General features: G+C 39.2%; 1 protein-coding gene across 9 annotated transcripts in view; it reads right to left on the bottom strand.

The window, feature by feature from the left end:
- The window catches only part of MGAT5 (alpha-1,6-mannosylglycoprotein 6-beta-N-acetylglucosaminyltransferase), a 338,022-nt gene that overhangs the window by 143,078 nt on the left and 171,713 nt on the right, over window positions 1–23,231 (bottom strand). For 8 of the 9 annotated variants that reach the window (XM_053214934.1, XM_053214936.1, XM_053214932.1 and 5 more), the window contains one exon: window positions 1,681–1,797. The exons of the other annotated variant lie outside the window; for it this stretch is intronic. In XM_053214934.1, the coding sequence (XP_053070909.1) occupies window positions 1,681–1,797 (117 nt within the window). The remainder of the gene's footprint in view (window positions 1–1,680; window positions 1,798–23,231) is intronic. 9 annotated transcript variants of the gene reach the window in all.

The raw sequence follows: 23,231 nt of genomic DNA, 5'->3' as shown, positions 1-23,231 counted from the left end.
GGGTGCTAACTTCCCCGGAGGTATCACCTGCCTTCCTAAGGTGCTGGCACATACATGGTTACATTTTATACTAACCACAGCCTCCTGAAAAGGAAGGCAGTGACCTCATCTTATAGCTTGGTAAGGGGAAACTTTAAAATCCTCAGCATGTACCTCCAAACTCAGCCCACAGTCACCAGGACTGTCTCTCAAACGCCTGCTGCCTGCCACGTGCTGAAATGTCAAAGCTGTATCCCTACAAGACATGGGCTGCGCCCTCATGGTGTGGGGGTGGAGGGTCCTCATATGACAGAGCAAGATACACGTTACCTGAGCCAGCCCCCTGGAAAGCAGGACAGGCCCCTCGGTGCTTTGGCCCAGTGCCCAACACAGCACCTGGCACACTGCCAGATGCACAGAACTCTTCTCAACAAACAGATGGACGAATATAACAAAGGAGTGAAAAGCTCAAGTTCCAGAGAAGGGAGTAAGAGAGACAGAAGAAAGGGGGTAGGAGATCCTCATGTCTAGTAACTGTACCAAGCATTTCAAGTTCTGGATTACACATCAATAGAGGCAAAGGAATTTGGGTTTGACATAAGGAAAAATGGCAGGAAGGTGCAGCAATCAAAGAAGAGTCATTTCAGACGCATGGAGCAGGACATGGCCTATCCCCCATGTGAATTACTTATAGTCACACCTTACTGGATTTTAAAAAGAGTTTTGTGAGAAATACAGCATGTATGTCATCACATTTTACATCCGATGCAAGACTCACTGGGTACCGTACAAGGATCCCTCTATGTTTTAGCTGCCCACTTCAACACACATACACGGAGAGACTGTCGTGTGCTTATTCAAAGCATCGTCAACTACTAACCATGCTCCCTCATGAAACACTCACCGATACTAACTTCAAGTTAATAATAACTGCTCTTTACTGCTGAACAAGAGAGAAATCAAGAGATATACATATATATTTAAAAAAAAAAAAGAGGAGGCTGTAATCAGGTGTCATCCTTAATCCTGATTCTATCAAGGCTCCTGGGTGGCGTTGTATATAAGAAACCTGAGTCCATAATCCTAGGCAATGATGATCAAGTGAGGACGTGGAGGGGACAGAGAAGGGGAGGGGGAGGTGGTCATAAGTGAGTCCCACACAGAACAGTTACTTCAGAGTGAAAGCTGACCTTACCAAGAAGACAGCTTCCTCTGTCAACACTCAGTTTTCTGTATATTAATTATAACAAGGATGACTAGTGTTTGAAATGGCACTTGTTTTCAAGTGTGGAACACTGGAGAACATACTTATACAACAGTACCATTAACTCTGGATCTAGAACTGAATATGCATCTGAGAGGTTAAGGATGTCTGATTCTCTCAGAGCTATTTTATAGGGAGGGGGAAGGAAAGTAAAGAAAAAAGTAGGTTAAAAAAAAAAATCTCAGAAACCTCACCCCAGGAAGTTTTAGGGAACTGAGCTTAGTCTCCTCGTCCACTTCCTTTGCCAAAAGCTTAGATAACCATCTACATGAGTGAGGGCTCGATTCCGCCAAAAGGCACCCCACATATATTTCCTCTCAAAAGATAAAGGGTCTCCAGTGATTGCATTTTGTGTGTAGGACAAGGCAGTGTTTCTCTCAGAACACCTGATAGGAACATGCAACCCCGTTATCAGATGGCCCCTGCAGAGCACCCACGTGTGCACGCCACTGGCCCAGCTGTTCCTCGCCATCTGGGAACGGACTCCATCTCTGCGCTCAGCCTGGAGACGAAACTCCTGCCAGCACTTCCATCAGCTGGCCTGGCTTCAGGAGCTAATAGCAATAAATCGGACAGAAATCAGCCATGGTGAAATATAATCTCCCATTAAAAATGACCTCACCGGTCATTCTCAGCTTGGCAAATATTCATTAAGGGCCACTTTACATTGGCATTATAAAAAAAGTGATTTAATTTCTATAACTGAGTCACTCCAGCCCCAGGGTTCATGCGAACAGGAAGCTCTCTGCCCACCAAAAGGAGCCGGGGACAACAGTGGATAACATACACAACTCACTCACAGACCCTGAGGGATATATACTGGGCACCTTGAAAAGAATGGTGTGTATTTTGTTTTTTAACTTGGGAAGCTAGAAATACAATCATTGTACCAGAAATTTTTACAGTTGCAAAGGACTTCTGAAGCCCTATCAGCAAATTGCTGATGTTTTCCTGATGCGTTTTACAGAGGTTTACAGAGATGAAGTGCTTTATTCATCCAGTGATTAAGGAAAACTCATTAAGCATCTCCCATATGCAAGGTATGCTACATGTTCAAGCCAAGGCCTCTATCATCTAGTCAAGATTATTACCACCACACTGTTCCCAGCTATTAAAAGGCCCACCAGTACCATCACCACCACCTTCACGTTCAGCACAGGGAATCTCAAAAGTCAATAATGAAGACTGAAATGACAAATTCTTACTCCTTGCTACACCTCCAAGGGCCTTATGGACTTGCTCAACACTGAGAGCCTCAGGACTGCCCACACACCAATGCTGTGGGCGTCATGCAAGTCAACGAGAAAATCATATTCAATGTACAGCTTCTCCAGGTACTTTTCAAGAATGGAACCAATATGGAAAAAGAAGGCAGTTGTGAGGACCATGAAAACACAGTAACAGCCAAATAATCCTAGAGTATTTATGCTGCCCTTTGTCATACCCTCTTGCAATATTGTTGTGGTTTTTTTCAGGGTTATCTGCCAAACAAACTTTTAAGTCAGCATTAATAACGTTTTCCATGTTGTTGGTGAAACATAATTAAAAAGAGGACCTTAGCATAAGATTTCCAGTGTGAGAGGCCAAGTCTAAAAGAATGTCACACACACACACACATACATACACACACCACCCCTCCATTCTGATAACGCTCCAGGCACTTTCTATTGATAAAAACATGTCAGATTCCTAGGAATATCCAGGCAAAAACAGGGTGGTTATCACACACCTAGGAGCACATATGTGTAGTGGGCAGAAAATCTGCCACTGACAAGAAAAAGAAAGTTTACCATCATTAGTCATCAGGGAAACGCAAATCAAAACCACAGTGGCATAGCATGTCAGCCAGTAAAAGAGCTATAATTAAAGACTCAGATAGTAACAAGTGTTGGCAAGGATGTGCAGAAATCAGAGTCCTCAAACACTGCTGGTGGTAATCTAAAATGGTGCAGCTATTCGGGAAAACAGTCTAGAAGTTCCTTAAAAAGCTAAAAATAAGAGTTACCATCTGATCCAGCAATTCCGCTCATAGGTACACACCCAAGAGAAATGAAAATGTTCTGTCCACACAAAAACTTATACACAAATGTTCACAGTAGCATTATTATTAAGAGCCAAAAGTGGCAACAAACCCAAATGTACATCAAGTGATAAATGGATAGACAAAATGTGTCACAGCCATGTGACTATTATTCAGTCATAAAAAAGAATGACATATTGCTTCATGTGACAACATGGATGAACCTTAAAAACATTAAGCTGAGTCTAAGAAGGCAGTCACAAAAGACAAATAATTTCATACATATGAAATGTCTAGAATAGGGAGATCTATAGAGAGAAAAGTAAATTGGTGGTGGCTTAGAATTGGGGGAAGTAGAGGTTGGGAGGGGGTAGTGAAAATTCACAGTACAGGATCTCTTTCTGGGGTGATAAACATGTTCTAAAATTGTGGTGATGTGGTAGCACAACTCTGAATATATTGAAAGCCACTGAAATGTATACTTTAAATGGATGAATTGTATGGTACGCAAATTATCTCAATAAAGCTGTTACAAAAAATCATAAAAAAAACAAATATCTGCCACTGGTTCTTTCAACAAAGACTGCACCTACATGAGCATCTGTAATGCTTTTAGCACCCTCCTAAGAAGTGTGTCTGCAGGAATACAAAGCCATCTTTACCTCGAGGGAGTCTAGAATGTAACTAAAACTCACACAACAGAAAGGGTAGTTAACGTACTGTGCAATACAGAATACGGTCTGGCAACAACAGACCACAGATGTGCAGGCAAGAAGAGGAAGAAGCTGAGTGCAGTGGCCTAGACTTCTCAGGCCCCCTGCCCTTCTCTCAGTTCTCATCTCCCTTCATGCCACCGTTTAGCTGAACACCTGGCCACCCAGTTAGGGCCTCTCTTGTAGCTCAGTGGGACTTTGTTTAGGTCAAAGAGATGGGATAGGAGAGGAAATTGTCAGCAACTTCCAACTTCAGGCCAATCCATGTGGCTGAATCTATAGTTCTGGCCCACTTCCTGTGGGCTGGAAGATGGACACGCAACGGCCCGGCAACATGGGGGTCAGGAGTCCTGAAGGGCCGGTGCGGAGCAGCACCGTCAGGCCTGGACTGCTTGTTACTGGGTTATCACATGAAACAGAAACCACCCCGTCTCATTTGAACACTCATTTTTAGGTCTCGGTGTTACAGGAGCTTAATTTGTATGTGTGGTCATCAGCAAACAAGTGAGGTTTCTGTTGAGCTTTAAAGTACAAGTAGGAATAGTCAGGAGGGAATGTGAGAGCTGAGCACACAGACGAACAGCAACAGCAACGGCCAACATTGACAGAACGCCGACTACGCCCTCCTAGAATTCATTCCCGTGCATTATCTCACATCCTCTTCCCAGGAAGCCCAAGCAATAAATGCATGTAATCCCCATTTCATAGAAGACACTGAGGCCCAGAGAGATTAAGTAACTTGGCCAAGATCACAGAATCAATCAGCCCTTCTTAACCCTCTCTGCACATTAAAATCACTTGGGGAGCTTTTAATAAGATACCCCACCCTCCCAAGGTTCTGATTTAAATAGTCTGGGGAATGCTTCAGCCACTGTCCCTTTTTATGCTCCCCTCACCTCAGATGATTCTAATGGGCAGCCACTGTTAGGAACCAGTCGACTAAATGGTAAAATAAGGCAGGGAAACTCAAGAAGAGGAAAGGCCAGAAATGGAAAACAGATTTTTATCTCACATTCCAACTCCCAGAGTGTTCTACCAAAAAAGCAAGTCCATCCCCAGTGGATAAGCATTACCAATCAATCATCAATGTCTGAGAGGGTGGGGAGGGTGAAGGGGGACCAAGTTGGCTAAAGCAGAGGACGTAGGACAAGAAATAAGGTTGGAAAGGGCAAGCTTTTGTAGCACGTCACGCTACAAAATCGTGAATTCCAGCTTAGGAGAACACAATTCGCGTCCACAGGAAACAGGAGGATGGCTGCACACACTTGCAAAGTTGGGTAGAATGGTGTAGGGCAGTAATTCAGAGTCAGTCTCTGAGTAGAGAAGCAACATGCTGAAAAATACGAAATAAAAAAAAAAATTTTAAGGGGGCACCAGCCATAGTTTAAGAATAAAATTTTGACCATAGCACTCTAAAAGATACTACTGTATGAAGTCTTCAGGAAAAGAGTTTATACCTAAAGTGAGTTGTCATCAAGGAGTCAAAATGTGTCTTTTGCTGGTCAGGAAACTCAAGATATTCTCCAACACAGGGTCTATAAAGACAGTAGTCAAGGTTCAACCCCTCCTTTTCATTGATAGCAGTTTCTAATGCCTTTCTTAAATTGCCCTTGAAAATGTCATTTTCACTTAATTAAACTTTCACTAGTGCCTACTTTGTAAGTAAGTAGTAAATCCTTTGCAAATTTTCACAGGTATTTTTAAGAGGACAAGGCATCAGCCTCTCAAGTTATAAAGCCATAAAAACCTGTGCTCTCTAATCTTCAAACGGTAGATTAATCCTCTCAAAAAATGCCATCATGGCCACCATGCTAGATGTCTTTTCACTAGGAAGAAACTTGTTCCTGGAGGAGGCATGGTAAAACATCCTAAGACAGAGCAGCACTCCTGTACGCTGTTATTTTCAAATACTTGACCACATCCCAGCCTCAGCCATGGAAATGGTAGAAAAGGTGAGCAAAGAATTTGTACTGTAAAGGGCAGGGCTGGAAGGGTCATCTAAGAGACCTTAGCAGGGAATATCTCTCTACAACTGACCAGCTGGACAACCCAGGCAAGTTAGTGAACCATCACGAGTCTACATTTCCTCATGCAATAAATAAAGTCAGCAAAACCTCCTACATCTGAGTTACCACTTCCATGCCAGGTACTATGCCTGGTGTTCATTCTACTGCTTCACGTCACCCTCAGGACAACCTTCAAAGTCAAATGTGGAATGCTGAGGGAGATAAGACCATGAGGAAGAGAGACTGCCTCCAACACACAGAAACGTCCCCACACCAGCTCTCATTCACTCAATTCATCTATCTGCTCAATACCCTTGTCCTACTGTCTGCATACACTTTATGTCTGTGTTGCCCATCTCTGACTCATTTTATGTCACAATGTTTGGGAGAGTGTGAGATACAGGCAGTGATTAAAATGCTGTGGATTTATGGAAGGAAAAAAAGTTCAAGTCTTTTGAAATAAATAGCACAACAGCATGTACTATATATTCTAATAGCTCTGGGATTAGAAAATAAAACTGAGTTTGCAATATGATTTGGATAATCAGAGTTCTCTTTATGCATAAATCTACATGTATTCATTTCTATGCAAATGCCATATTCTGTAAGTTTATACTTAATTTCTGCTATCATTTCTTCTGCAACAAAATGTTTTTTAGCATTTTAAGTAATAATATAAGGGACATAAAATATTCCACATGGGTACTACACACACACACACACACACACACACAGTTACAATAAATGAGCACAGCAGTCATTAAATTGGGAGAATACATGAAAAGCAAAAGAAAGAAAAAGGAAAACAACAAAAGAAAAAATTATACTGATGTCATATTTCCAGGAAATAAAGTTTCAGTAGGTAATATTTTTCAAAATAACATACCATACTGACAGATTTGGGTGTATCCCCGGTCGTCAATTTATGTTTAAGAAAATATGCTGGAAAGTAGGTGACAGTCATTAAAAATTCAACATTATGCTTGCAAAACTACATCAAATACTCAGGTTGGGGACCCAAAGTGATTTTTACACCTATTTTTTTTTTCCAATAAGCCAGGTAGCACACAGCCCTTGCTTATTGGAAAAAAAAATAACTTGCCCTTCTCACATGAAGTTTACTGGTAGAGAAAGAAAGCATAATGCCCCGGTTGGAACAGCAGCATGCCCCTGGAGCGTGGAGTGTATGCCCCTTTCTTCATCTCCTCCAAATACAAGTGATTCCATTTTTCATCTAAAACAGGTGACTTAAGCAAAGCTCACACGTTTCTGACTGTTCTCTCAAATTGCCAAAGGTGCTTGGAGTTTGGGTTTTCTTAGGAAACTAGAGAAATGTTTACGCTGTGTGTGTGTGTGCGCGCGTGTGCACGTGTGTGTTTATTTCTTTGTTGAAATTGAAGAAGAAAGGGAAGAAATACAGGGTTAGTAACTGTGGGAGATGGGCTAGGCTATTTTAATTGTACCAACTGTCAAAAATAGGTGTGTTCTTTCCACATTACACAATGACCCTTTTTTGAATTGCCTGTCACAAGCCTTTATGGCAGCTGCTATAAAGGACAGAGATTCTAATTGGACACCCAAGACATCTACAGGCAACAAGGAAGTATTTTGATTATTCTTTACATAGGCGATCAAGATAAATTTTTATTTTCACTCTCTCATAGGAACTGAGGTTTTCATTTTGTTTTGGTTGCTTGGTTATAGCTTCCATTCTCCCTTTTTAGCATGGAAAAATAAATTATAAGTTAATTTAGAATTAAGATGACACCCTGATAGTAAGTTTGGGCTATTGGAAAAATAAACTGAAAATCAAAAAAAGAAGCTAACGTCCCAGAATACTGAGGATGTAAGTTTGAAGAAAGGCTGAGAGCTGCTTAATTTTTAGGTCTCATTTGACTTACCCAGAGTTGCATGAAATCTGCTAGGCCATTGGCATGAAACCTACACACTATGCCTGTTAGAAAGGTGCTTGGCTAGGTAGGTCTCTTAAAAATGAGGCTGTCTTACAACTTAATTCCTTTTACCTCTCCTAGCCCTTAGTAGGTTTTTCTTCCTGTGGAAAGAAATCATGCCTGGTATTTAGACCATGTAAATTTGGACAGGGATACTCAGCTTATCAAGTTATAAGAGTAATGTGCATATTCTTACATACTGTGTTACCCTGAAATCCTATTCATTTACTCAATAGAAAAGGCTAGTAAATGAAACTCAAAGGTTTTCAAATGCCTGGGAATTTGTTTCAGGAAGTGGTCTATCCTTAGACTGGAGTTTTCATTTTTAATTCAGTCAGTTCTTGGAGGGTTCTCATCTTCTAGTGGGGGGATTACTATTTGAAGATCTCCTTCAGAAGACCCGTCTCACCATGCCAGTATCCAAAACAAACTGCACTCACTCACTCCCTAGCCAAGGTGTCCAGGGCAGAGGGAGGGGCACACTCTCCTTGCCAACCTAGAAATGGTGGTTATTGTACCAAAAGCAAAAAAGACCTGACATACATACCAAGGGGCAGGAGAACTTCAGAGCAGTGATAGGAAAACAACTCAAACTGTTTGCTGGCCGTGGCAGACTGCTAAACTGCCCTACTAGGGCAGTAACTAGGTGATCAATTTAATTTGGGATTTTTTATAAAAGAAAGCTGAGAAATTATATACTGGCAATTGTAGAGAAGCTTACCCTGGCATAATCTTCCCACAGGTAATACTTAACAATAAGACAATGAAGAGTAAGGAAAAGGGGTAGACAGAAGGAATTTGATCCTTAAAAGAAGTGAACTGCACTGCCCTGGATAAGATCCACATTTATATCACTTTGCCCCTGAGGGGGACCCTCTCAGTCTGGGTGGTGAGAGATGACTAGAAGGTAAGTAAAAGGCTACAGTCTTAGGATTATGTTTGGGCAATCAGGGTAGCCAGAAATTGAGATAGGATATTCCCAAAAAGAGGGAACCAAAGAAGGGGAGCCCTAAAATCCGCACATAAACTACCCTGAAATCTTTGAATTGCCCCATAAGAGAGCATTTGTAGGAGAGACTCCATGGAAAGCTCTAAAGGTATTCAAAGGCTGAGCTGCTATTTACTGAAGGGGAGTCTGAATTTGAATCCTCACAATACAGAGAGGTTTGGTTAACATTTCAGGCCTTCCACTGGAACCCCAGAAAGTCCTTGCATCAGCTCCAGGACTTAATACTTCCTAAGACTAGGAAAAAAACTGAAACAGGCATACCCAACCAACTATAAAATCAAGTCTTGGTAAGTTCAAGGTAGTAAGTCAGTAATTTAACTGCCTGCTAGAACAAAAATCAACACTCTTCTGAGGACAATAACAGAATACAGACACACTACAATGTGTCATTATTATGTCCAATATATAATAAAGAATTAGTATACAGGCAGAGACAGGAAAAAGTGAACCAAAGTCAAGAAAAGCAGTAAACAAAAATATATTCCAAGATGATGTAAGTGTGGCAGTTGACAAAGAAACTAAAGCAGCTATTATAAATATGACTAAAGACAAAGAAAGGAACACTTAAAAAAATAGACTGACAAAAATAGAACTGAGAAGTTCATCACCTAAAATGAAAAATTCACAAAACGGAATTAACAACAGTTTGGAGATGCAAAAGAAAGGATCAATCAACTGGAAACAAATGGAAATTATTCAATCTGAAAGACAGAAGACAATAAAAACTAAGGAGAAAACACTTACAGAAAAGAGACAAAATGGGGAAGAAAAATACTTAAAAAAATAATGGTTGAACACTTTCCAAATGTGGTGAAAAACATTAACTTTAGATCCAATATCTCAATGGAACACAAGCAACATAAAGACAAAAACAATGACATTTCTCAGCACCACACTGCTAAAAGCCAAAAATAAAATGGTGAAAGCAGCAGAGAAAAATGAGACACATTACATAAAAGGGCACAGAGATAGAAATGTGACCTGACTTCTCATCAGAAAAAGATGGAGTCTAGAAAATAAAGAAACAGTATTTCCGAAGTGCTGAAAGAAAACTACCATCACCCTAGAATTTTCTACCAGCATTCTTTATCTCTGCCCTTGAAAAATGCTGGTCCCGCAACAGCCATTTTCAGGTAAGTAAATGATGAGAGAATTCACCCCAGCAAACCTGCATGGCAAGCAAGAAAGAAAAAAGTTCTCTGTGCTGAAAGGAAAATAGCATCAAATGGAAATTAGAATCGTAGAAAGGAATAAAAAGCATCATAAATGCTACTACCGGGGGAAATATCAAAGACTATCATTTTTTCCTTCCCTTAATTTATCAGTTGACCGTCTAATATGAAAGTCATAATAGGGTATAGTGAGGTTTAAAACATTTGTAGATGTAGGGCCGCCTGGGGGTCTCAGTCGGTTAAGCGTCCGACTTCAGCTCAGGTCATGATCTCGCCGTCCTTGAGTTCGGCCCAGGTCGTCAGGCTCTGTGCTGACAGCTCAGAGCCTGGAGCCTGCTTCGGATTATGTGTCTCCCTCTCTCTCTCTGCCCCTCCGCCACTCACGCTCTGTCTCTCTGCCTCTGAAAAACGAATAAACCTTAAAAAAAAAATTAAAAACATCTGTAGATGTAAAATATTTAACAATAGAACCAAGGGTGCAGGATTAATGGAACTAAACACAAAGTTAATAAACATTAACCCTAGGCCGACTGTGCTAAGTTGAAAAGGTATATCAAAATCTCTAGAACAGGGGACAGCAAACTACAGCTTAGAGGCCAAATCTGGTCCATGGTTCACGGTCTACTGTTTGTTTTTTGTGGATTTTTTTTGGTAAATAAACTTTAATGAAATACAACCACACCATTCATTTACACATTGTCTATGGCTGCTTCTGCACTACAATGGCAGGGTCAAACACCTGTAACAGAGATCATCGGTCCACGAAGCTAAAATATTTATTATTATCTCGTGTTTTATGAAAAAGTTTGCCAACCCCTTTCCTACACAGTCCTTTTGTCAGTGTGACTATTTACAGATTTTTTTTTTTTTTTTTTTTTGGTATCTAGGAGCTAGAGCAGTGATGATTTACTTCCACCCAAATCTCTTTCATTCAAGGCAAAGGGCCCCAGTTTCTATAGAACATCCACATCCCAAGGTGAGAGGCAAAAAATAAAAACAAGAGGTATTACTATTGTCATCATGGACTCCAGTTCAGTCTTCTGGGTTCCAGCAGGTTCTTACTTTACTCTAGTTAACATATATCCTCACTTCTTGGCTGCCTAGCCTGCATTTCAAGCTCCAGGGTCAGACACAAAGACTTAGAGAAACTGTTAAACCCGCTCCCACTACTCTGTAAGGTCAAAGCCCTTCAACAAATTCCTTAACATACACACTTGTGTGGGCATGTACCTGCACACACACACCCACACACATCCGCTCCGAGTGTTCTACGTTTCTATTTAATCCCCACTGCGAGACAAATTAGCAAAGCCAAAATTGGTTCCTTGAAAAGATGAATAAGATGTATAACCCTTAGCAAAAGTGATCACAAAAAAGAGAAAACATACATGAGCAATATAAGCAATTAAAAAAAGGATGTTACTACAAGTCATGCAGACGTTAAAAGAATAAGAGAAAATTATTAACAACTTACAGGAATATAGTCTACTACTTAGAAGAAATGATGAGCTTGTGTATTTCTGGCAGCATTATTCCTATTAGTCCAAAACTGGAAATGACTCACAGGTACATTATCAGGAAAACAGATAAATCAATTATGCTATATTCATAAAGCAGAAAACTACTCTGTAATTTTTTTTTAAAAAACCCTACTGATATAGGCAGCACCATGGATGATTTATAAAAAAAATATTTTGTTGAAAGAAGCCAGACACAACAAAATGTTTATACTGTATGATTCATTTTTATGAAGCCCCCAAACAGATACAATTAATCTATGGTGATAGAAATCAGAAAAATGACTGCCTATGGGGGATGGAGACTGAATGGAAGGAGGCAGGAGAGAACATTTTGGGGTGATGAATATGTTCTGTATCTTGCCCTGCAGGGCTGGTTTTGTGGATGTACACATTTATCAAAACTCATCAAATGGTGCCACTTAAGATCTGTGCCTTGCATTCTATGTAATTTTGCTCTGACATAAAAATTAAGCTAAGTTGCTTTAAAAATGTATGCTTTCTCTGTGATTGAGGAGTATATATGAAGGAACACTATTTTCCTTTGCTAATCTCCACTAACCCTTTGCCAAGCACCTTCAGAAGGCAAGGCTTATTCTCCAATAAACTCATACAGGTCTTAAAGCATCTCAAATAACTGTACTTTCCAGGGCCTCCAATATCACCTGTTTTACTGTGGAGTGACTGTGCTAGGGGCTCCCTTAGTTTACACTGGTTAAAAAAGCACAGAGAGAGCTGACATTTAATCTTTGTTCTGGAAATTATAATCTCAGAGCCAAGTACAATCTGTTGGTAATGTGTTTTTCTCGATTACTGACTGCATCTAGGTGCCCCTTATTTGGAGTGGACTAGTTAATGGAGTATTTACAGTGCTCAGCCTGAAGCTCAAGAGGGGTTTAAATAATGGCCTTTGCTCTAAAATGTAGCCACGTGTGTGCACAAAGAGTCAGCAGTCCTGAAACATAATCATCCGAAAGACACTTACAGAGGAAAGCCTGTGATTTCACTCCTCCCTGTCTGTAGCCTTTGACAGAAATCACTTGAATTCAGTTTACAACATGCAACCTGATTTCTCAGCCTGTGATATGTGGCTTGCTTCCTCTCAAACTAAGTGCCTAAACAAGTACTGAAAAGGGAAAAGAGTCTAAGTGAGGGAAACAGGAGTAATTAGGAATTTCATTTTTCAGCAATCATACAGTAATTAACTGAAGGGTCAGAGAACAGTTGCTCCTGCAAAAGTTACAGTGAACAACCAATACTGGGAGGAATTAATCTCACTTTACTTCCATTCTGTTCACTAGAACACAGACATTAATTTAATCATAACTTCTGCCACCTACTTGCAGATCAAAAGGCAATCACTATACATCACATCAACGAGAAAGAATAAATACCAGATGATCATTTCAATAGATGCAGAAAAAACATCTGACAAAGTACAACATCCATTCATGATAAAAACTCTCAACCAAGTAGGTTTAGAGGGAGCACACCTCAACATATATATATATTAAAAAAAAAAGGCTAACATCATCCTCAGCAGTAAAAAAGCTAAGAACTTTTCCCTTAAGATCAGGAATAAGACAAGAATGTCCACTCTCACCACCTTTATTCAACATAGTACTGAAAGTCCTAACCACAGCAATCACACAACAAAAAGAAATACAAGGCATTCAAATTGGTAAGAAAAATGTAAAACTCACTATTTGCAGATGACAGGACACTACATGAAGAAAACCCTAAAGACTCCACCAAAAAACTACTAGAACTGATCAATGAATTCAGTAAGGTTGCAGGATACAAAATCAACATACAGAAATCCATTGCGTTTGTATACATTAACAGAAGTAACAGAAAAAGAAATGAAGGAAAAAATCCCATTTATAACTGCACCAAAAAGAATAAAATATCTAGGAATAACCTTAAGAAAGACCTGTACTCTGAAAACTATATAGCACTGATGAAAGAAACTGAATACTAATGCAAAGATAGTCCACGCTCATGGTCTAAAACAACAAATATTGTTAAAATGTCCATACTACCCATAGAGATGTACAGATTTAATGCAATTTCTATCAAAGTATCAGTAGCATTTTCCACAGAACCAGAACAAATAATAGTAAAGTTTGTATGGAACCACAAGACATCCCAAATAGCTAAAGCAATCTTGAAAAAGATGAGCAAAACTGGAGGTATCACAATCCCCAATCCCAAGATATACTACGAAGCTGTAGTAATCAAACAGTATGGTACTGGCACAAAAACAGACACCGATGAATGGAACTGAATAGAGAGCCCCAAAATGAACCCATGATTATATGGCCAATCAATCAATGACTAAGGATACAAGAATATGCAATGGGAAAAGACCATCTTTTCAACAAATGGTGTTGAGAAAACTGGACAGCTACACGCAAAAGAATGAAACTGGACCGCTTTCTTACAACCTATGTAAAAATAAACTCAAAATAGATTAAGGACCTAAATGTAAGACCTGAAATCATAAAATTCCTAGAAGAAAACACAGAACACAGAGAAATTTCTCTGATATCAGCCATAGCAAGATTTTTCTAGATAGGTCTCCTCAGGCAAGGGAAAAAAAGCAGAAATAAACCTTTGGGACTACATCAAAATAAAAAGATTTTGCATAGTGAAGGAAACCATCAATAAAACAAAAAAAAAAAAAAAAACAATCTACTGAATAGGAGAAGGTATCTGTAAATGATATATCCAATAAGGGGTTAATATCCAAAACATACAAAAAACTTTTACAACTCAACAACAAAAAAACAATCCAATTTAAAAATGGGCAGAAGACATGAACAGACATTTCTCCAATGAAGACATCCAGATGGCCAACAGATGCATGAAAAGATGCTCAACATCACTCATCATCAGGGAAATGCAAACCAAAACCACAGTAAGACATCACCTCATACCTGTCAGAATGGCTAGAATAAAAAAGACAAGAAATACAAAGTGCTGTTGAGGATGTGGAGGTAAAAGAACTCTCAGGCACTGTTGGTGTGAATGCAGACTCGTATAGCAATTGTGAATAACAGTATGGAGGTTCCTCAAAACATTAAAAATGGAATTGCCATACGATCCAGTAATTCCACTACTATTTACTCAAAGAATACAAAACCACTAATTCAAAAAGATACATGCACCCCTATGTTTACTGCAGCTTCACAATGGCTAAATTATGGAAGCAACCCAAGTGTTCTCATCAATGAACGAACATATAAAAAAGATGTGGGGTGTGTATATAGCATTGAATATTACTCAGCCATAAAAAAGAATGAAATCTTGCCAACACAACAACACAGCTGGATCCAGGGAGTATTATGTGAAGGGAAATAAATCAGAGAAAGACAAATACCATATGATTTCAGGTGGGGGGATGGGAGAAATAGGTGATGGGGATTAAGAGTACACTTATCATGATGAGCACTGTGTAATGTGTAGAATTGTTGAATCTCTATATTATACACCTGAAAGTAACAGAACACTGTATGTTAAGTATACTAAAAAAATTTTTTTAAATAATTCAAATAATGATAAAATATAAAAGTAAAAAGCAAGGATTCTAGCAACATAAAAAATAAATGTCTCATTTCTTGGAATGAAAACTCCCTAGAATCACAAGAGTAGAACAGGATATTATTAAAGATAATAAAAAAATTTTATAAAGTAATCACTAATGAGTTTCATAACTATCTGACAAAAACTGAATGATACCAAATGAGAGATATTCACAGAGTTCCATGAATGGCAAAGGGAAAGCCAGGGAGGTGGATGCTGGGAAGAGGCAAGGTTTATATGTTCCAGGGGTGAGTGCTTCCTATAGGAAGGGAACATTGCCCAAGGAGGTTTTTGGACACACATTATGGGGTTAAAGACAGCTTTGAAGAGGAAACTTCTTTTTTTTTTTGTTTTGGATGGAGCCTATCCATACCCAATTTGAAACTGTTAAGGAATAAAAGACGAGAGAGGGGGTAAATATTAAATGTTTATCTAAATATTATGTTAATCCTAGATAAGAGAGGGAAAGAATTTCTCCAAGTTCTTTAGCTTTTCCTCCCATTTGGCTTGGACCTACCACTATGAAATCAGAACAGACAGTGCAACCACCCTCATCAATACTAGTAGTTCATCATGCTGAAATAAGATCCTGATGCAGATGCGTCCCATTTTAAAAAATATTTTGTTTTTGAGAGAGCACGAGTGGGAGAGGGGTGGGGGGGGGGGGGGACAGAGGATCTGAAGCGGACTCCGCACAGACAGCACAGACAGCAGTGAGACCAATGCGGGACTCAAACTCACAAACAGGGAGATCATGCCCTGAGCCAAAGTCGGACACTCAACCAACTGAGCCACCCAGGTGCCCCCTATTTTCAAAAATAAAGCAAAATCAAAGAGTTACAGAAGTTTACATAGAAATCTTGTTTCCATTTATTCAACTTATTGAAGGTCATTCAAGTAACTTTCAATATCCAACACAGCCTGCAGGTGTAGCTCAAATTCTCCCTTTTGCATGAAATTTTGCAAGAATACTTCAGCTCAAGTAGATACCCACAGGCTGCCTGTGAACTTCCGTAAAATTTTTCGTCTGTACTGCACCCTCTAGAGCTTGTCTTGTGTTCACTTTGTCCTCTAATTGGGGTATGTTTGCATGTGCACAATAGCATAACCCAAAAATAATTGCAAAGTCAATGAAGACTAAATTCTGCAGGGTCAGTGGCCATGTACCAGTCTATTTTTGTATTCCCCAGAATAACAGAACAACAACGGCTCCCACAATTGATACAGGTTCTGTGAATCAAATATGGTGATGGTGGTGGGGAAGGTCAAATATGAACCCCTAGGGAGAAGGAGAAATGACAAGCTCATGTGTTTCTGGTCAAGATGGAAAAGTGCTGTCAAAAAGACCTGGGCAAAAATATTATTCTCAAATGGGGACATCTCTCTTTTCAGAGGAAAGGGGAAGAATCATTTTTTAAATGTCACTTTCTTACTCCATTCTTCTTTTACCCTCCTCATTCAGAGCAAGTTACAGTTTGAACCTGCATTCATGCTTGTTGCCTTGCAATCGTCTCAGCTTTTACACATTATACCTAACCAGCCCAATTCCAACCCATGGCCCCTGTGAGCCAAACACAAATAGCCCCCAACCAAACATCAACACTCAACCACCATAGAAAACCACCCCTTCCCCTGTTCCCAGCCCAGATTTGGTTCTTTGAGGTACTTCGGGTAACATCTAACGGAAACAGACTTCAAGGGACCATACAAATTCATCTGTGGTCTTGAATTTATGTCACAATGAAAATAGTTTCCAAGAACTGGAAACTCAGAAATTTATTTTGTTGGTGTTAAATTTTGATAAGCAAAGATTTGTACCAACAGAATTTGATTTGAATGATATCCAGTTCCCTTAAAAATAGCTCTGCAATTCTCTGGGCATTATTAGAGATCGTGAAAAAAATATGGACAAGACTTATGGAGTGGAAAATGGAAATAATATTCTAATGCTAAATTTTTAATATTATTTATTCAGAGAATTCAACATTAACATATAAAGAGATACACATTTATACTCTAAAAGAAAATAACTGACCTTAAACAATTTAGCTAAAAAGAAAACACAACATTCTTATGGACTTAATAGTTTTTTTAATAATCTAGGTTATTTTTTCTAAGTCTTTATGGAAATAATTTGCTAATGTTGCCTTTTTCCTGATATTAGGAGAAAAGCATTCAGTTCTTCTCTATTCAATATGATACTACCTGTAGATTTTTCCTATGATGTTGAGAATTTTTTCATGAGTCAATGTTGAACTTTCTCAAATGCTTTTTCTCAATCTATTAAGGTGATGTGTGATTTCTAACCTTTGTTCTATTACTATGGCATTATGTGAATAATTACTGAATGTTAAACCAAACTTGCATTGTTGGGATAAATTTCAATTAGTCATGATGTGTAATCCTTTTTATATGTTGCTGGACTTGGTATTTTTGGATTTTAAGAATTTTTGTGTTTGTGTTCATAGGAGTCCATAATCTGTAGATTTCTTTGTGAGGTTTTTGTTCAACTAAGTAATAGTGGATGCATAGAAAGAGTGGGGAAGGAATACCTCCTATAGTTTATGAAAGTTTGTGAAAGATTGGGATCACATCCTGTTTAAATATTTGATAAAGTTCACAAGTAAAGCCAAGTAAGCCTGGAGTTTTCTTTGTAGGAAGAGTTTTCAGGACTAATTCAATTTCATTATTTGTTATCAAGTTATTCAGACATTTTTGAGTCAGTATGGATTATTTGTGTCTTTCTAGAAATCTGTCCATTTCATCAAAATTATCTACTATGATGGCATAAACTTATTCATAGTATTCCCTTATAATCTTTTAAATTTCTGTAAGGTCATTAGTAATGTTCCCTTTTCATTCATGATTTTGGTAGCTTTATCTCCTGTTCCCTTTTTCATCAATCTACCTAAGAGTTTGTCAATTTTCTTGATCTTTCCAAAAAACCAACTTTTGGTTGCAGTGATTTCCTCTATCGTTTTTAAATTTTGTTTTAATGTTTATTTAGTTTTGAGAGAGACAGTGAGAGAGTGAGCAGGGGAGGGCCAGATAGAAGGAGAAACAGAATCTGAAGCAGGCTCCAGGCTCTGAACTGTCAGCACTGAGCCCAACACAGGGTTTGAAACATGAACCATAGGAACACGACCTGAGCCGAAGTCGGACGCCCAACTGACTGAGCCACCCAGGTGCCCCAGATTTCCTCTGTTGTTTTGATTTCTATTTCACTGATTTTCACCTTATATTATTTTCAGAATCCTGTTTGCTTTGAGTTGGTTTTGCTCCTCGTTTTCTTGTTTCTTAGTGTAGAGGCTTAAGTTATTGATTGAAACCTTTCTTCTAATATTAATGTTTAAACTTCTAAATCACAATACGTGTTATCAACTCAATGTTATAGTTATTTTTATAGAATCTTAAACAAGAAAAAAAAAACATACCCACCTCTATCTATAATCTTGTATCTTTATCCATACATTTGCCTTATATTGTGTTCTTTACTTCTTTGTGTGGATTCAAAGTTAGCATCTAGTGACATCTTCTTTTAGCATAAGAGATCATTTAGTTTTTCATGTAAGGCAGGTCTACTTAGCAACATATCTGAGTCTTCATGTGTCTGAACAGGTTTTCATCTTGCCTTCGCTATTGAAGGATAGTTTTGCTGGAAGTGGAATTACTTGCTGTTTTTTTCTCTTACACCACTTTGTACAACACTGCTTTCTAGTTACCACTGTCTTTGATGGGATAAGTTGTTTTTCTCTTATTGCTTTCAAAATTTTCTCTGTCTTTCAATAGTTTGACTATGATGTGTTTATGTGTTAATCTCTGTGTTTTTTACTCTGGATTCATTGAATATATTGGTCTTTATCAATTTTTTTTAGGTTTTCAGCCATTATTTCTTCAAATATGTTTTCTGATCTTTTTTTTTTTCCTCTTCTTCTTCAGCTCCTGGTGTGTGTGTACGCTATATATATATGTACATATATATATATATATATATATGTACATATATATATATATGTACATATATATATGTATGTGTATATATGTATATATATATATGTATGTGTATATATATGTATATGTACATATGGCATACTAATATGCTTGAATTCACACAGGTCTCCGAGACTTAACTATTCATCATTCTTTTTATACTCTATTCTTCAGATTGGATCATTTGTAATCATCTTTAGGCCCACTAATTATTTCTTTTGACATCTCAAATATCACCATGGGTCCCTTTGGTGAACTTTTTCATTTCAGTTATTTTACTGTTGAACTCTTAAATATCCATTTGGCTCTTTTTTATAGTTTCTCCCTAATTGTGTCATTGTCATCATATTTTCCTTGAATTTTTAAAACATGGTTTCCTGACATTCTTCTAAAAGGTGTTTTGAAGTCTTTGCTAAGTTCGTGATCTGAGCCCACTCAGTTTCTAGTAACCACTTTTCCCCCACAAGTATAGATCACCTGCTGTTTCTTTGCATGTTTCATAAATTTTTGCTAAAAATAGACATCTTGGATATATATTATAGCAGCTCTGGACTCTGATCCTCACTCCACCTCCAGAGCTGTTGTTGCTATTTTTTTGTATGTTTAGCAATTTACTGAGACTAAATCTGTGGAATGCATTTCCTCCATTGTATCTGGCTGTTGAGATGTCTGTGCTTAAGTTTGTGAGTTTTTTTTAAATTTTTTTAATGTTTATTTTATTTATTTTGAGAGAGAGACAGAGCCTGAGCAGGGAAAGGCAGAGAGTGAGGGAGACACAGAATCTGAAGCAGGCTCCAGGCTCTGAACTGTCAGCACAGAGCCCGTCGTGGGGCTCAAAGCCATGAGCCTTGAGATCATGACCTGAGCCAAAGTCGGCTGCCTTATTGACTGAGCCACCCAGGTGCCCCTGGTTTGTGTTTTAATTCTAAGTTTTTAAAGTGTTTAAGCTTAGAGTCCTAGGGATCACCTTTATGTCTGTGCAGCTTAGTAGCCAGCCAATATTGGTCTGAGATCGGTTTGTCAGTAGCATATTCAATATTCAGCAGTACTTAAATCTCTCCAGGCTCTTATTTTCTGCTGTGTCCTCTTGTGTTGCCTCTGTATGTACACACAAGTTCATAGTCAGCTAAGGAGGAGAAGACAGTGTGGCCCTCTCTTTTCTCTCTTGCACAGATTTGTGAAGAGCTTAGAAAAGCTACTTATGCCAGTCTTCTTTCCTAGATCTCCATACTAAACATGTGGCTAGTCTTCTGGTTCACTGCTTGCCCCAAACCAGAAGGCAACCTTAATCTAGCTCCGCCAGTTGTGCTCCCCTTTGTCTCCGAAGATCACTACTGTTACTGACTGGACATGGGATTTTGCTATACTCTGCTCCAAATCACATCGGCCTCCCCCTCTATGTCAATGAAGCTGCTGGTTTTCTCAGCCTGCCCTGTCCTGCTAGAAAGTACCCTGCTGAGCTGGGGTCAAGAACAGCAGCAACTCCAGGCATAAGGCTATCAACTCCGCTATTTTAGCAAGGTAAGGTAAGTAATGGAAAAAAGAGAGGTTACATGACATAGATTACAACATGTACAAAACAAGGTCAGCTGTATAAAAAGATTCTCTATTTTTGTCTGTCTTTCATATATGCTGTAAGAATAACTGGTTTTTCTTCCAAGGATTAAAATTAATTTCCAAAAGTGAAAGGGAGAAACAAAAGAGGGTCAAAAAGAAAGAGGAAGGAAAAGAACCTTAAATTCTAGTCATATGCTACAAAGGGAAAAAAAAAAAGAATATTTAACAACCTTCTACCAATGTAAACTTGATGCCAAGGATATTAAGAACAGGAAATCAGACAAAATGAATGCGCCAGCCACTCCCTCAATAACAAACCAAGAAATTTAACATTTAGTGTTTAGTGCCCACAAATTCCAGAAACTGATGTCCAGGTTCACCTAGCCATATAAGGTAGTAGTGGACTTTTAAATTGTGTGAGGTTTTCCTTTTTGTTTTTTGTATTTTTGGAGTACTAGGTGTCCACCCCAATTTGCTGGTACACAGCCATGTAGAAAACTACAGCAGCTCAAATATAATTGGCTCTGCCTCCATGCTAGATGAAATTTAATGCATTTAGTCTGTTGCCCACTCCTTTCTCCCTCCACCTCCCCTCTTGGCCTAAATGGCAAATCTAAAGAGTCAAAATTCAAATATGAACAAACAAACATGTGCTTGAAGCTGCCAAATGCTACTAGATGAACAACCCTTCACCTCCGAAAGCTTTCACCTTGCCTTCTACCTCTCAAATAAAGCCGCAGTCATTCTGAGGTCCCACCACAAATCCTAAACCCAGAGATTCCCATGCTTTGGAAGGAAAGCTGTGAAAGCAGAGCACTCATCCCCCTTATCCTCAAGGAGAACCTGGATGAAGATGGGGGAGTATTTGTCATGAGAAGGTTTAAGAAACTGAAATACAAACTGCAGCTTGGTGCCACTCAAGCTTCCTGAACCCGGTCCTGCTGGGTATCAACACTGCCCCACAGTACTCCTGATGCTTCCTACAGAAACTCTCAATAGCCCTTGCCCGTTTGGTTGAAGCCAGCAACATCACAGACAGGTCGCCAGCAAGGCCACTACTTTTGCTCTTGTAATACTTAGGGAGAATCTGTGTGCTGTTCAAAATGGAATGAATATCCGTCATAATGATAATAAAGCCACCTACTAAAATAAAGACCGAGACGAGAGAAAGAGAACAAAAGAGAAGGCCAATCACAGGGAAATCCATTATCGACACCATGAAGATTACTTTCCTATTACATTCTATTTCATAGCTCTAATGTCTGGGCATGACTGAAAGAGGACCCCAGAATGACTGCATTTTCCTTGCCTGAGGACAGCCACATAGCTGATATGGGTCTCTATTCCACGGCCAGCCTCAGCACATCCTTCTAGCACAGTCTGGCTCTACTATGACCGTATTCAACTTAACCGTAATTTCTAGATTTTTCTGCCCACTCCAAGTCTCCAGTTTTTTTTTTTTTTTCGGGCATCTTCAAACCCCTTCAGAGCCACCAAATGTAAATCGATGTATATGGCATCGAAAACCATGTATCTGGATCTGCCTTTTATAAAACCACAGCCCTCACCATGCAGAACCACCATGCCCTCTGACAGAACTTGACCTGCACTGGGAAGAACTTGGGATAAAAACCCTTTGTTAGACTCTGTTACTTTGTTGTCTATATTTGTCCCAGAAGTATGAAACTCATACCCTGACTACTAAATCCTAGTGGTTTCTGAAGCAAAATCACATAACATCCCAATAAAATTCTTATGTAGGGACTCTAGGTTAAGACTTGGAAATAGAGGAAAATAAAAATGAAAACATGAAAATGTAGACACTTACTTTAATGCTGGCATGAAGGTCTTCCCACTGCTTAAAAGGTCCATGAAGCCACACAACAGGTGGTGCTATTTGTAATGAGTATCAGGAACAGTGCAGGTCAGCCACCATGAAAGAATGTGGAATACAATTTCATTTCTCTCCTTTATTTGTCCCTTACTCAGGCACCAGAAAAGTGGACAGGCCCTCTCTACTGAATTGGAAATGCTGTGTGAAGCAGTTCAAACACTACTCCCTGCATGATTCACCTGCTTGGACACTCCAACATCCAGAGAACAAGCAGGCAGGAAACTGGAAGGGGAGCCAAGTGATCAAGTTGCCTTCCAGAGCATGTGGTCCAGCCCTCCCATCTCCCCAGTGTGTTTTACAACTGCCATAGTGCTCTGTGCAAGAAGGGACCTAGAGTAAGGACAGAAGAGTTTCTCACCTCATTCTAGCAAAGCCACAGACTCAGCCCTGGGAGCTGCTGTATAGCCCCATGTCAGTCAATCTAGCTTCAAGGGGTTTGGCCATTATCAATACAGACAGTTTTCCAGCTTGGCTTTTCTTCAATTTACAGGAAGAGGAATAAACAGAGGCAGGGAAGGAGAAAGACAGAGGTAGATATGTGGAAGGAAAAAAAAAGCAGCAAAGCATTTATTC

Source organism: Acinonyx jubatus, chromosome C1 (assembly GCF_027475565.1).
Source record: "Acinonyx jubatus isolate Ajub_Pintada_27869175 chromosome C1, VMU_Ajub_asm_v1.0, whole genome shotgun sequence".
In the NCBI taxonomy this organism is placed as follows: domain Eukaryota; kingdom Metazoa; phylum Chordata; class Mammalia; order Carnivora; family Felidae; genus Acinonyx; species Acinonyx jubatus.
The sequence above is the reverse complement of the archived record's forward strand: the minus strand, read 5'-3'. Positions and strand labels throughout refer to the sequence as shown.